We start from the raw sequence: 14,544 nt of genomic DNA, 5'->3' as shown, positions 1-14,544 counted from the left end.
AAACAGACATTTTGGTAAAGACTTTGGTGAGATTTAAGATCTCTTCGTGGCTCTTTGAGAAACTTCCAGGAACCTCTTGCTACTTTCTTTATTCATCACAAATTTACCAGTATCAGTTGAAATCGGGTAATTCCATTTTACATGTTACACTGCTCCAGGTCCCAACTGCACCTAATGTTAGACGCATCCTTATTGAGACAGAAATTTTTATGGCTAGACCCACCCTTATTGAGACAGAAATTTTTATGGTTTCAGCTCTCAGACCAGTTTCAAAATTCAAAGGCCTCGATTCTAACACAAAGAACAGTTAAATCAAAGCCTCAAGCTCTAAGCTGATAAAGTCAAAAGTCCTTGGCAATCTCAAGGCTTCTAATTGGCCTTAAAACAATGGATTATAATGTATCCTAAAGCAGACTTATTTTCCTTTGATAGATTATTATGGATCAAAGGCAAAGTGCCCTACTAACCAATGAACTTTCTCCCCAAAAGCATCCTGGAAATAATGCTAACATAGGATTGTTGGCCATCGACGTAGCCACCTTGTGTCAAACATTTGCAAGAAATGTCTTGAAAGCCTATTTACCAGCTATTTTATAGATATAAAGACATTCTCCCCTCAACTCATTCTTCTTTTTCCCCCTTAATATCCTTTCTTCAAATCACACTAGGTCCAAACCCAAACAAGAGACTTGGCCTGGTCTTCAGACAGTACAGAGGGTGTTCTGCCATGGTGTCCCGAAGAGATTAGGTAGGGCCCACCGGGAAGCTGACAGCTAACAAGTTCAGTTGTACCCTGGCTGCCGCCTGCCAGAGGAGGAAACTGATGAGAGCCCACGTGCTCCCTTCTTTTGGTGCTAAGAGAAGTTCCATCAGTGAACCAGAACCCTCACCCCAGCCCCACTCCCAGCCAACTTAGAAACCCCAAGCCAGCTTCCTTTCCTTGCCCTTTCCAGCCATTTTGAGACCTGCTGTGAAGCCTGATACGGCGCAAAAGAGAGAGAGGTGAGTCTTTAAAAAGCTGTCAGCAACCAAACATCAAAATGTGGATTCAGACTTTTTACTGCAAGGAGTCTCTAAACCCAGTTAAAACACACACACACACACACACACACACACACACACACACAGAGCTATATATAGCATTGATATATCAGTGATAAAATGTTAACATACTGAATAGATATAGACCTTTAAAAAATAAAGACCAATAACACAATGTAAAAACAGGTAGAGCTATGAAAGTTCACAGACATAGAATCTAATTGGCTCTTTTTTTTTTTTTTTTAAAGTAAACTCTACCCCAAGATGGGGCTTGAACTCACGGCCCCAAGATCAAGTCACACACTCTACCAACTAAGCCAGCCAAGCATCCCAATTGACTCTTAACCATATTTTTAAAAATATATTCTTCATAAGAGTTCTATAAATTTGAACCAAACACAGGATTTCTTGTCTATCAAATGGAGGGAAAATACAAAAGTAGGTAAACATGTTGTGATAACAAGACTGTGGGAAAACGAGCATCTTTTACGATGCTGGTGCAATGACAACATGGCACAAGCCTAATGAAGGAGTGTTTTCCAATGTCTAGTAAAATCACACTATCCAAAGATACACTGACAAAAATAACAAAAATGAAGAAAGACATGTGCAGAGGGCTATTCACAATGGAAATATGTATCATAGCAAAAGACTACAAATAATCCCAAAAGAGGACCAGTTAAATAAATGATTGCATATCACACAATCTAATAGTACACGACTATAAAAGGTGATGGGAAATATCTCTACATGCAACTATGGAATAATCAGCAGGACATAGGGTTAAGTGGAACAAGCAAGGTGGAGAGAAGTACAAATACTATGCTATCATTTATCTAACAAAAGATGAGAGATAAGAATATACACATACACATACATATATGAATTTGCTTTTACTCTTAAAAACAGATAAAACCATTAAAAAGGGAGCAAGAAAGGAAGAGAGAGGATAGGAACAGAAGCTAGACTTTGTTCATCATTTTTGTAGATTCAAATTCAGAACTGTGTAAAAATTTTATGTAAGTATAAAACTAAATTTCAAAAAGCACAATCCCTAAAAACTGAAATCAAAACAATTAAAACTGGGGGCATCTGGGTGGCTCAGTTGGTTAAGCATCCAACTTCAGCTCAGGTCATGATCTCGTGGCTCCTGAGTTGGAGCCCCGTGGCGGGCTCTGTGCTGACAGCTCAGAGCCTGGAGCCTATTTCAGATTCTGTGTCTCCCTCTCTCTCTGCCCCTCCCCTGCTTGCACTCTCTCTCTCTCTCTCTCTCTCTCTCTCAAAAATAAACATTAAAAAGTATTTTTTTTTAACAATTAAAACTGAAAAGAACAAAGTTGGAGAACTCCCACTTCCTAATTTCCAAACCTACTACAATACTCAAGACAGTGTGGTATTGGCTTTAGACTAGACAGTGGAAATCAGTGGAAAAATATTAACATCCAGAAACAAACCCTCACATTCATGGTAAACTAAATTTTGACTAGGATGCTAAAATAATTAAATCATGGAAAGAATCTTCCAACCCCCCCCCCCAAAAAAAAATGGTGCCGGGACAACTGGATATCAACATGCAAAAGAATTTGAATTGAATTGAAATTTGAATACCTACCTCATATGATACACAAAAACACAAAAACTAACTCAAAATGGATCAAAGACCTAAAGATAAGAGATAAAACTCTAATATAACAGAGATATATAAACTCTCTAATATGAGATAAAACCCTAACAATACACCTTAGAAGAAATATAAATTTTCATGACCTTGGATTAGGCAATGATCTCTTAGTTATGGCACCAAAAGCACAATCAACAACAACAAAAAATAGATAAGCTGGACATCAACAGAATTAAAAACGTATGTGCTTCAAAAGACACCACTAGGAAAATAAAAAGCCAAGCCATTGATTGGGAAAAAATATTTCCAAATCAAGTCTGATAAGGAACATGTATCGAGAATACAGGCATACCCCATTTTATTATGCTTCATTTTACTGCACTTGGCAAATACTGCATTTTTCACAAATTGAAGGTTTATGGCATCCTTGTGTTGAGCAAGTCTATTGGTACCATTTTTCCAAAAGCCTTTGCTCGCTTCGGGTCTGTATCACATTTTGGTAATTCTTGCAATATTTCAAATTTTTGCATTATTATATTTGTTATGGTGATCTGTGATCAGTGATTACAACTCACAGAAAGCTCACAAGATGGTTAGCATATTACAGCAATAAATTATTTTTAATTAAAATATGTATATTGGTTTTTTTTTAGATAACATGCTATTGCACACTTAACAGACTACAGTATAGCGTAAATATAACTTTTATATGCACTGGGAAACCAAAAAATTTATTTGACTTGCTTTATTGCAATATCCACTTTACGGCAGTGGTCTGGAACCAAACCCTCAATATTTCCGAGGTATACCTATACGGAGGAACTCTTACCGTTCAGTATTTATTTAAAATGGCAAAGGATGTGAATAGACATTTCCCCCAAACAAGATCTACAAAGGGCCAATAAGAACATGAAAAGATGTTCAATGTCACTATTCATCTGGGAAATACTAATCATAACCACAAAGAGATACTACTTCACATCCACTAGTGAGACAGGAGGGAGGAAGACAAGTTGACCAAAGCAAAGCCATTGTGGTTTTAGGCTGACCCTTAACCTAAAAGTCAGCAGGTAATAAAGAGAGTCACAAGATCTGACTCGTGTGGGAGACCATAAGACCCTCTTCCCTCTGGCAGTAAAAGCCACAAAGGCCAGACATTCCTAAAATTGCTCCCTGTGGGTAATTTCACAACCGTAAGACAATGGAAAAACTAACCACTCAGTGTAAATGATAAACCCAAAGCTAAAGAGTAAGCCCCTTCTTATATAGTCAACTAATTTAAAAACACATAAAACACTTTCTTAGATGCAAAGGCGGGGGGGGGGGGGGGGGGGGGGGGGAGAGTCCTCTTCCTCACCTGAGAGAAGAGACAGCTATTTTGTCTGTGAAGTAGCTCCTTTCTTACTTCTATACTTAATAAATTTGTGTCTCTTTCTCTAAACAGCCCGCTCCTGAACTCTTTCTCGCCCAAAGCCAAGAGACCCTCATGGCAAGGGGCCTGAGGCCCTCCCTCTTGGAGTCTCAGCCCATCTGGCATGACTAGGATGGCTGTAATCAAAAGACAAACAATAAGTGTCGGTGAGGATGTGGAGTAACCGGAACCCTCACATGCTGCTGGTGGCAACGCAAAACGATGCAGGCACCATGCAGCACAGTCTGACTGGTCTTCCGATGATTAAACACAGAGTTACCATATGGTCCAGCAATTCCACCCCAGGCTATACATTTAAGAGAAATCAAAACATACATCCACACACCAAAAAAGTGCACACGAATGTTCACAGCAGCATTATTCTTAATCGCCAAGAAGTGGAAACAACCCAAATCAAATGCCCGTCAACTGATGAATAAATAAAATGTAGTCTATCTACACAGGGGAAATTATTCAGCCATAAACAGCAGTGAAGTTCAATGAAGTTCTAGCACACAGTACAACCCGGATAAACCTTAAAAATATTATGCTAAGTGAAAGAAGTCATACACAAAAGACCACACATTATACGATTTCATTTATAGGAAAAGCCCAAAATAGGCAAAACTATAGAGAGAAAAAGTAGTTTAGTCATTATGGAGGGCTGGGAGGGAGAGAAGGAGTGGGGAATAATTGCTAATAAGCAGGTGGTTTGTTGGGAAGTAATGAAAGCGTTCTAAATTTAGATTGTGAATATATTCTGTAAACACTAAAACCACTGAACTGTACACTTTACAGGAGTGAATTTTATGGTATGCTAATCTCAATAAAGTTGATTTTTAAAAGAGGCATCACCTAGCTGCAATATATGAACCCCTCTGACCTCGAACAAATTCAACTATTTTTAAGGCACTGGTGAAACAACCAGGGAAACAAAGACTTGGGGACATTAAGGAAACATGTTTCGCATTTTTTTTAATGTGTGCCCATGAATTGCAGTTATGTTTTTAAAAGAGGTCTTTCTTATCATTCAAGATACATCCTGAAACATTTTCAAATGAAACGATCTGGTAATGGCTTCAAACTCATCTGCGCTGACAGAGTATATATAGACAAAACAAAATCACTGGTGCTGTGTAATAGGTACATAGGGATTCGTTATACTAGCCACTCTAGCTGTATCCATACTTGAAATTCTGCAAAATAAAAAGGTTAAAAGAAAATAAAAACACTCCTAAGAGCTACCATCTGTATTTGTCTAATTATTTGCATACACTGTGAAGAAAGTCACTTAAGCAGCGGGTAAGGTCAGCAAATGGTCAATGTGGGTTTCTGCTTATTTTTTTTTAAGCCATGTTGTCAACATTAATTTGCTCTATCTACAATATTGTGCTTTCAATAAAGCTTTTACCAACCAATCAGAAATGATGTCTGAATTTGTACACGTATATTTCAATTACACACCTTATTTCTCGAGAGAAAATTAGTCTTAGTCCACATTCAGTATGTCAGGTTACAATTATGGAGGGCATACTGTTATTCTTCAAAATTGAACTATAAAAAAAAAGTTTTATGAATTTTTCTTCCAGGCTCTACTATTTCACTGTTTGTTTAGTCTTCAGCCCAGTAAAACATAGGCACACAGGAATTAAACCAATTTGTCTCAGTTTGAATTTTACAGGAGAAATCAATGGGAATACATATTTTGAAGACAACCCAGAAGAACAGACATGTGGACATAAAACTGCTGGCCAATTTTCCTCCTGTATTTTAATTTCTCTCAGAAAATCCCGAGGAAAAAGACTTGAGCCAAAGGAAACAAGCATGAATTTGGACTTCTAAAGCGTACATGACATAAAGAGACTTGTGACGCTAACTCTTTAGAAGGCCATGCTACATCTTGGCTCTAATATGAAGAAGCAATTAAACGTGTCACGTTGGTGCCACAGTCTATCATTTCAAGAAGTGCCCCAGCTAATAAGGCACAGGTCTAGACCAGGTTCCCCCAAATTCCATTTAACCTCTTCGAAACAGAAATGTAATTTTCTAAGTGTCATTGCCAAGTATTTTTCTGCATGGCTTATAGTTGATAGGAAATTCAATCTTAGAGGAAAACAAACTGGAATCACAAAAGGCTGTCACATTCGTTTTGTGTGGACTCTTTCTCAAGATGTGTACTGTTATGTGTGTGAGACAATGATCTGGGACCCAGGTCTTCACCCATCAGACTCCATTACCTGAAATGAAGGAGCTCGGGTCAGGCTGAAGGGATCGGAACTGATTGACATAGTACTCGCGCTGTTCTTCTGTTATCCTCCAGGGTTCATCTGGGTAATTACTGTTGTTATCCTGCGGTTCTCTCTCCACGGAAAAGGACTTTATAAAAAATAAATATGCAAATGCTCAGAGAATTTGTCTTTAGCGAGATGAAGTAGAAATATTAAACGTCAGTAAAAGTTACGCATTATACTTTTTTTTTCCTCAGGAGAATAAACACCTTGTAACTAGGACGTAATGAGAACATAAACTTCTGAGGGGCAGACAGCATGCTTTATACGTTTCTTTGTATACCTCAAAGTTGTTAACAGGACTGAGCATGAAATACTGAGTACTTGGTGAGGGACAAAAGTTTTTCCAATGTGATGAAGAGAGAGTAAAAAGGACGATCATTCTTTTCTTTTTAATTTTTTTTAATGTTTTATTTATTTTTTGACGGCGAGAGACAGAGTGTGAGTGGGGGAGGAGCAGAGAGAGAGACACAGGATCTGAAGCAGGCTCCAGGCTCTGAGCTGTCAGCACAGAGCCCGATGTGGGACTCGAACCCACGAGCTGTGAGATCATGACCTGAGCCGAATGAAGTCTGACGCTTAACCGACGAGCCACCCAGGTGCCCCAAAAGGATGATCATTCTTACCTTCAAATATTCACCACATTTTTACCCTTTCAGATTAGCTGAGTAGACAGCAAAAATAATCTAGATTCCTTTTAAACCATTTTTAAAAATCTACAAAAGCTATAACCACGTCATCTTTTTTCTGAGGCATTCCCGGTGTATAAATCTGGGAATCCAAAGTTCCAATTCCCATGCCACCTCCGCAAGTCCTACTCGAGTGGCAAGTGAGGATCACAGAACCTCTCGTTCTGCATTTGTGAGCTGGGAATAATGCTCCGAAACAGAACTAGGTAGAGAACAACCGCTCCTGACCACAGCAAACAGGATGACACAACCGGGGTGCATCCGACCTGCCACTAGGGGGCATGCAAGGCAAATTTGAGGATTTAAGGATACAGACAACCGGAAAAGTAGTTCAGGAGAACACAAGACTATAAGAGGCAATGAGGAAAGAAGCACAAGTGGTTCCATCCCTCCCATCCACCCTAAGGCTAAAGAGCTACTTGCCAAGGGCCACCTCCATGGAACCAAGAGGTGAACACAAGCAACGTGAGCCTTAAGGACAAAAGCAGACTAGGAAAGAAGAGATATTACTGCTAATAAAGCCGCCTGCTTCTGAACACACTATCAAGAAATTAATCATTAGGAGAGCATTCTACTCACTATCCCTAGAAAAGACATCCAACCATCTCTGCACCCTTCCTCCCACCCCAACACACACCCCCCCCCCCACCCCAGCAAGTAATTCTTCCCAGGGACACCCAGCTCTCCTCTCCTCTGGGGCCTCTCAGAGAGGAAATGAGATTATAAAATGTTGAGCTGTGATATAACCTTGAGATGTCATCTTTAAAGTTTTCATTTAACAGGTGAACTTCCACTAAATGTAAATCAAACCATTTTTAAATGCCCCCCGAAGCCACTGATCATTAGTTAATACCTTAAATTCATAGAATGCTTTCAAATTTACCAAGGACTATACACACCTATCTCATCTGAGCATCTCAAAACCTCTGAAAGGTAGACATAGCAGGTATTATTATCCTTTTGCCAGATGAAGGAATGAAGACTCAAAGAACTCAAGGGATGAGCGCATATCCTTCATTATTTTCCATCAGCATCAATGCATTACTGCAGTCAGCAAGTAACTGCCCTCCACTTTATCTATTGTTCAAAATCAGCCTACTCCGTATCAGGACTTTTCTAAATTGGGCTGCTTCCAAATTGTTTTCAGAAACCCCTAACATCCTGGTAATAATACAAATAAAGCAAGAAAGGCCACAATTCAGTCTAAGCACCCAGTGGACCACACAATTTTCCAAAACACTCCCACCAAATTCAAGTGCTCCACACTAGCACTCTCTGAACATGCCCATATGACCAGGTTCCAGGGGCAAAACCCAAGGTAGAGGGCGTTGGCATGCAACGGATTGGGTTCCTGGCCAAATTACAATGTGTAGAGCTCCCGGGAATGCTGCCCTTCTGGGTAGCACTGAAAGAAACAGCTGGAGTAAAGGTATCTATCTAAAAAGCTGGGCACGGACCGGACACAAGAACAGATGTTTACGAGTGAACAATTAAGCGGACAGAGATGGTTCACGAACCCGGCAGGACACGGTTGGAGAGCTCTACCCACTGCCACCCTGCAAAGGAAGGCACAGAAATCTCTGTGCTGGGTGTTGGCCGCTGCATTCCTTGATTCTGACACAGAAGCTACTATTTCCCTACCATACACTCCTTTCCGCCTGGAACTGAAGCTGCCGTATCCAGTTGTTGTTATGTGAGCCCACGTTTGTTCTTTCTCCAATCCCAGGACCACCTGCTCACTCTATTTCCTCTCCCACATTATCTCACTCCTGACTGGCATCAGTAGCCTCTTAGCAGGTGTCAAGTCTATTCTGCCAGCAGGAAGCAGGAACAGACAGGAGAAGTGATGATTCCTCTGCTCAAAAGCATACAGAGACGACTTGTTGCCTAATTTAAAAAATGTACCTCCTCCACGCAGCCTTCAGGGTCCTTACAATTCCTCCTCCTCCTTGCTCACTCTCAGCAGGCATCTGCTCACTCTTCGTAGGTCAGATGTGTACCTTCTTCCCAGCCCATCCTTTTTCTGATCTCAGCCTATTATCCCCAGCCTCTGAGCCTATTACTCAAGTCCCAGTGCCCCCAAGGGCCCGCCAATGTACCTGCCAGGCCCACAGCTACTGCAGACGGCACTGCCCATCCCCCAGCTCTGACACAAAGGCGGGCCTGGCAGTTATGTGTGTACCATGACACCCAGCTCACACCTGCTCTTGCCCAACTGAGTCCAAGGAAGCAGGGGTGGGCACACAGTTTCTGGCCTCTCGGATGCTGTTGCATAGAAAGCTCTACTCTAGCAAGGAAAACTTCAGCCGTATGCTCATTACTGGGGGTGTGGATAAGAAATATGAAGATCAACAAGCACAGAAAGCAGACCCTGAGCAGATACAGAGAGGCCATGAGGCACAGTGACAGCCAGAACCAGCAGAAGCAGAACCCGTGAGGTAGAGAAGTACGAAAAAGAAAAGGAGGTGAGGATGGCGGTTGGCAGCCAAAAGATAAGCGGATAGTGAAGAAAACTCAAGGAGACTAGGGCAAGTCCTGTTAATGGCAAAACAAGCACAAATAACCGAGAACTCTCACTCCTCTGGACCAGTGGGCCACTCCCTGTCTCTCATTTCTTAGATTCGTGAGAACTCCAACCCTCCTCCATTTCAAGAAGACTTAAGCTGGCAAGGAGAGTTCCTGCTCCCTCAAACCAAGAAGGCCTCACAACAAAGAGAGAGGGCATATGAACACTGTATAACCCGTGCAGAACACAGTGTGGCCCTCCTCCTGGCTTGCACTAAATGTGTTCACCTACCCCCATTCTCTTTCCCCTTGCTTCCCACTGCATGGTTTTAACTGATTTAATAAACCAAGTAATTAGCCATCTTTAAAAATATGAATTCTTGTAAGTGCCACACAGTGTGAACATTTCAAGTGCTCTTGAATATCATCACTCGGGTTTCAACCTGGAGGACCACAACCGTATCATGTACTCCTTTATTCTATGTACAGTCATTAGCAGGTACATCACAGATACCAAAGAGCAGTGTGAGATCCACTGACTGATGCACTCTAGTAAGTTCAGGTGTATGTCTTATATTAAAAGAGGTGCAGAAATACTACTCTGTGCTGTGCTTAATGAAAGAAAACCTAGGAGTCTATTTCATACTTAAAGTTTCAGATCTATCAAAAGAAGTCCATGTCTATCTTCCCGTAGTTCGTCCATGGTCTCTGGTCTCTGATCTCTACGGGGAGTTCTCACGTTCCATATCCATTAAGTAAGTGTTTCAGGGACAGGTGAAGGTATATGGAAGGGGTAGATGACATTCCACATATTCTTAGGCTGAAACAGTCTAAAAGAAAGCTGATCTACAAGAAGCAAAATGATTTGAACTTTGCTGCAGGAGGTGATCTACTCATTCATTCATTCAACAGATACCTGCTAATCATTAAGTATATTTCAGACACTAGAGATTCTGGCTACCCTGTTGGGCCAACAGATTCTTTTTTTTTCAAGGAAGGCTAGAGTTTAACCAGGTAGAAAGACAAACAGGCAATCTCAAAAACAGTGAAGGGTAGTCTAGAACTTTTCTACTCAAAGTACAGTCTCCAGACCACCCACATCAACATCACCTGAGGACTTACTAGAAACAGAGAACCTTGGGCTCTACCCTACATCTGGTGAATCATAAAGTTCCAGAGTAGGACCCAGGAATCTGTGGTGTAACAAGCCCTCTAGATGATATGAAGCACACTCAAGTTTGAGAAGCCAGGCCATAGAACAAGCAGGGCAAGACAAACAAAAGGAATAGCATTTGTCAAAACTCCAAAAAAATGAGAGAAGATGGCCATCTTCTGAAATTAGCTCAGTGGGCTACATGTAGAGAGAAAAGATTGCTGGTACAAAGCGGATGTTAGTGGAGTTGCCTCAAGGTGCTCCAGACAGCAAGCAAGGCCCAGGTTGAGAGGTACAGACTGTATCTAGAAGGCAATAGGAAGCCACAGATAAGTATTAAACAGGACAATGAAATAATCAGATGTCAGTTACAGAAAGATCACTTCAGTGAGGAGAATGGAAGGGGAAACACTAAAGGCAGGAAGACAAGTTAAGGCCACATGAGCAACCCTGGCCAGAGGTCAAGATGGGCCAGAGTTAGGGAGAGGATGAGAGGAGTCAGGGAGGAAAAAGCCATATGGCCATGACCAGAGGAAGGCCCACTCCAGCAGTGAGATGGCAGCTAAGGACCCCTCTGTCAGCGGCTCGAGGGCCATCTTGCTGCAGGACCCAGATATCTGCACGCAACATCTCCAAACGAACCCACAAGTCAAGTGAAACAATGGGCACAACTTGACAAAGGTCTGAGAAGTCAGCCACCTAAGAGAGAATGTTGAACTGCAAAGGCTGGAAGCATGGAGAAATGGGGGTGGATAAGCTACGGAGCCTCGGGCTCCCAAGCAGAAGCCAGAACCAGGCAAAGCTCCACTCATGCACGCACCCTAGGAGGCCTCTCCCAGTTCAACTCCAGCGGTTCTGTTGGCTGGGTGGAGATATTTGCGAGTTGGTGCCAATTTTGAGCTCTGCCAGTGTTTTTAAGAAAAAATAAAAGGAGAGAGAAACCTTCCACATCTGTCTGCTTAAGCCACATACATATGGTCCATTATGCAGTTTCTCTAGACACAGGAGAATTAGATTTGCTTGTATTTAAAACATTCAAACCCTTAGTTTCGTTTCAAGTGAAATGCAAATATTTGGCACTACAAGTTATTATCTCCGGGGAAAACAGGCTGTTTATAATGAAAGAGACTTCAAAAGACTCATTAAAAAGTAATACTATTAATAAAATCCCAAAAGGTGACATTTACCCCTGAAGTATCTTAAAAATCAAGCACAGTTGAATAACATGAATTGCAAGGAGGCATTACAGGGAGAATTTACAAAGGGCGTGTATATTGTTTCAACCACAGAACATTTCTGTTTAGAATATAATCTCACCCTGGAGGCATCCTGTAAGTGCTGCCCAAGAGTCCAGCCATTTTTCACCTGAGGATGCAATGATCTCATGCCAGTGTCCTTCTGGTACCTCGGTAAACAAACCATCTGGAGTAGCAAAAGCTCATACAAAGCCCACAGTGAATATGTGAGAACACCTCACCTACTGACAATATTTTGGAAAGAAGATGGCCATAGTGCAACCACTGATCAACACACGATTTCATGAGCAAAGATGTGAGAAGACTCAATCACTCAATCACCCCTAACGAGAAACAATGGCTAACAGGCTGGTGAGACCAGACGATAGCCCGAGTGAATACTGATCTGCCTAAGGAAAGATCACGGCCACTGATCAGCCATGGGGCTGAGGTAAAAGAAGAGTCATAGAGGCAAATGACAGCCACGTTGATAGGTGGGATCATGGCAGCTGTCCTCCGATCATTTACACCACACGAGGCCTGGTACAGAAGTATCAGTGAGTGGCTGTGGTTGCCCACCCCACAATGACATGTTCTACCACACCCCCTGCAGTGAGCTGCAGCCACATGACTGAGTTCTAGCCAATGCAATGTGAGCACCAGTGACCTGCGCCATTTCCACATACGGTTAGCACCCTGTGGCACTCTATGCTAGTCCACAAGGGCCGCTGCATGGGGGATGGCACAGAGAAAGGACAGAAGGAGCACTGCTGCCTGAATCACCATGGGGAAGAAAGCTGCCTACCAATCTGTTAGAGGAGTGAGAAATACACCGACGCACTGAAATCATTAAAATGTGGGGCATATTTGCATAGCAGCTGTTAGTCGAACTATCCTTCAAGCAAGGCCCAGAGAAAAGGCAGGCCTGCCCCATCTCAGTGGCACAGTCATTCCTGCAGTGACAATGGAAGGATGAGGCTTTGTTTTGTAATCTGACCACCTAAAGACAGGAGACAATTCTGAGCCCACACAACTTTATGACTTGTCCCCGTAGATGACCTATAGGGACAGCAAGAGTGTGGATGCAGCCATCTTTCTATGTCTGGTTAACAGGAATTTATCTTTTGTGGGTTTGAAGGAGGCTCCCAGGGAAGATGTACAGAGTAAAAAGAAGAGAGAGGTAGGGTAAAGCTGTGGGAAAACTATTAAATGAGGAACAAAGTAAAGGAGATGGAACCGGTTCCCCTGTATGATACCCTACAATCCTATTTATATTCTGTCTCCCACCCCACTCTCACTATAATAAAAGGTCGATGAGGGTGGGAAAATTGGTCTATTCTGATCACCGCTATATCGCCAGCACCTAGAAAAGTACCTATGCTCAATAAATGTCTATTCAATGAGTGAACAAGTAACTGGACAAATGGTCAATTCCAATTCAGAGACAGAAAGGTTAACCTGAGCTCTCTCTCCTATGATGATGAGAGCCGAACTTTATATGCATTTACCAAATAATGTCGCCTAACAGTGTAAAGGCTGGGCCCTCTTCCTGACCTATGAAATGAGAAGGAAAAAATTCTCTTTTTTTCTTTTTCTTTTGAGATAGTTATAGATTCACAGGAAGTTGCAATAAATAACTTCTGGTTCTGCCTATAGAGACGTTAGTTAAAATTAAATCCTAACAGAGCAATTTAACCTTATCAGTTTCTTCATGGAAATAAATCCATAAAGATGCAAAACTCACTCAGGGATCTAATTTCAACAGCTTAGGGGGTTGATTGCTAAAGTGTAGGAATCTGAATCTAATGAGCAACACAGAGTTGCTGCTTATTAAGATAAACTAAATTTTAAAAGTAATCACCATAGACATAGTGCTTTGCTAATTAGGTGCCAGGCATTATAAGCATCCAATACATGTGACCTGTTTTCATCTTCACAAAACCCTGTGAAGTGGATTCTGTTATTTCCATATTGCAGAACAGGAAACTGAGGATTAGGGAAGGGAAGTGACTTACCAAGATCACACATATATATTAAAATGGTAAAGCCAGAACATGAGCAGAGTTGTCTGTACTCTTTCTTAATCAGCAAGCCCTATGGCTCTCCCTGTCTTATCCATCTATCCTGTAACATTACCATTTCCTTTTAAGAAACACCCTTACGGGGGGCGCTGGGTGGCTCGATCAGTTGAGCATCCAACCTCAGTTCAGGTCAAGATCTCACAGTTCATGAGTTCAAGCCCCACATCAGGCTCCCTGCTGTCAGTGTGGAGCCTGCTTCAGATCCTGTCTCCCTCTCTCTCTGCCCCTCCCCGACTAGTACTCACTCACTCTCTCTCAAAAATAATAAACATTTTAAAAATCAACCTCACTACTCTGAAAACTATAAAACACTGACAAAAGAAATTCAAGATGATGCAAAGAAATGGAAAAATATTCCATGCTCATGGGAAGAACAAATACTGCTAAAATGTCTACTACCCAAAGCAACCTACAGATTTAATGCAATCCCTATCGAAATGCCAACAGCATTTTCTGCAGAGCTACAAAAAAACAATCCTAAAATTTGTATGGAGCCACAAAGACCCTGACTAGTCAAAGC

At 41.7% G+C, this 14,544-nt stretch overlaps 1 protein-coding gene across 7 annotated transcripts in view; it reads right to left on the bottom strand.

The window, feature by feature from the left end:
- The window catches only part of REPS2 (RALBP1 associated Eps domain containing 2), a 219,378-nt gene that overhangs the window by 113,929 nt on the left and 90,905 nt on the right, over positions 1-14,544 (bottom strand). For all 7 annotated transcript variants that reach the window (XM_045470672.1, XM_045470677.1, XM_045470674.1 and 4 more), the window contains exon 6: positions 6,311-6,449. In XM_045470672.1, the coding sequence (XP_045326628.1) occupies positions 6,311-6,449 (139 nt within the window). The remainder of the gene's footprint in view (positions 1-6,310; positions 6,450-14,544) is intronic.

Source organism: Leopardus geoffroyi, chromosome X (genome assembly GCF_018350155.1).
Source record: "Leopardus geoffroyi isolate Oge1 chromosome X, O.geoffroyi_Oge1_pat1.0, whole genome shotgun sequence".
Taxonomy (NCBI): domain Eukaryota; kingdom Metazoa; phylum Chordata; class Mammalia; order Carnivora; family Felidae; genus Leopardus; species Leopardus geoffroyi.
The sequence above is the reverse complement of the archived record's forward strand: the minus strand, read 5'-3'. Positions and strand labels throughout refer to the sequence as shown.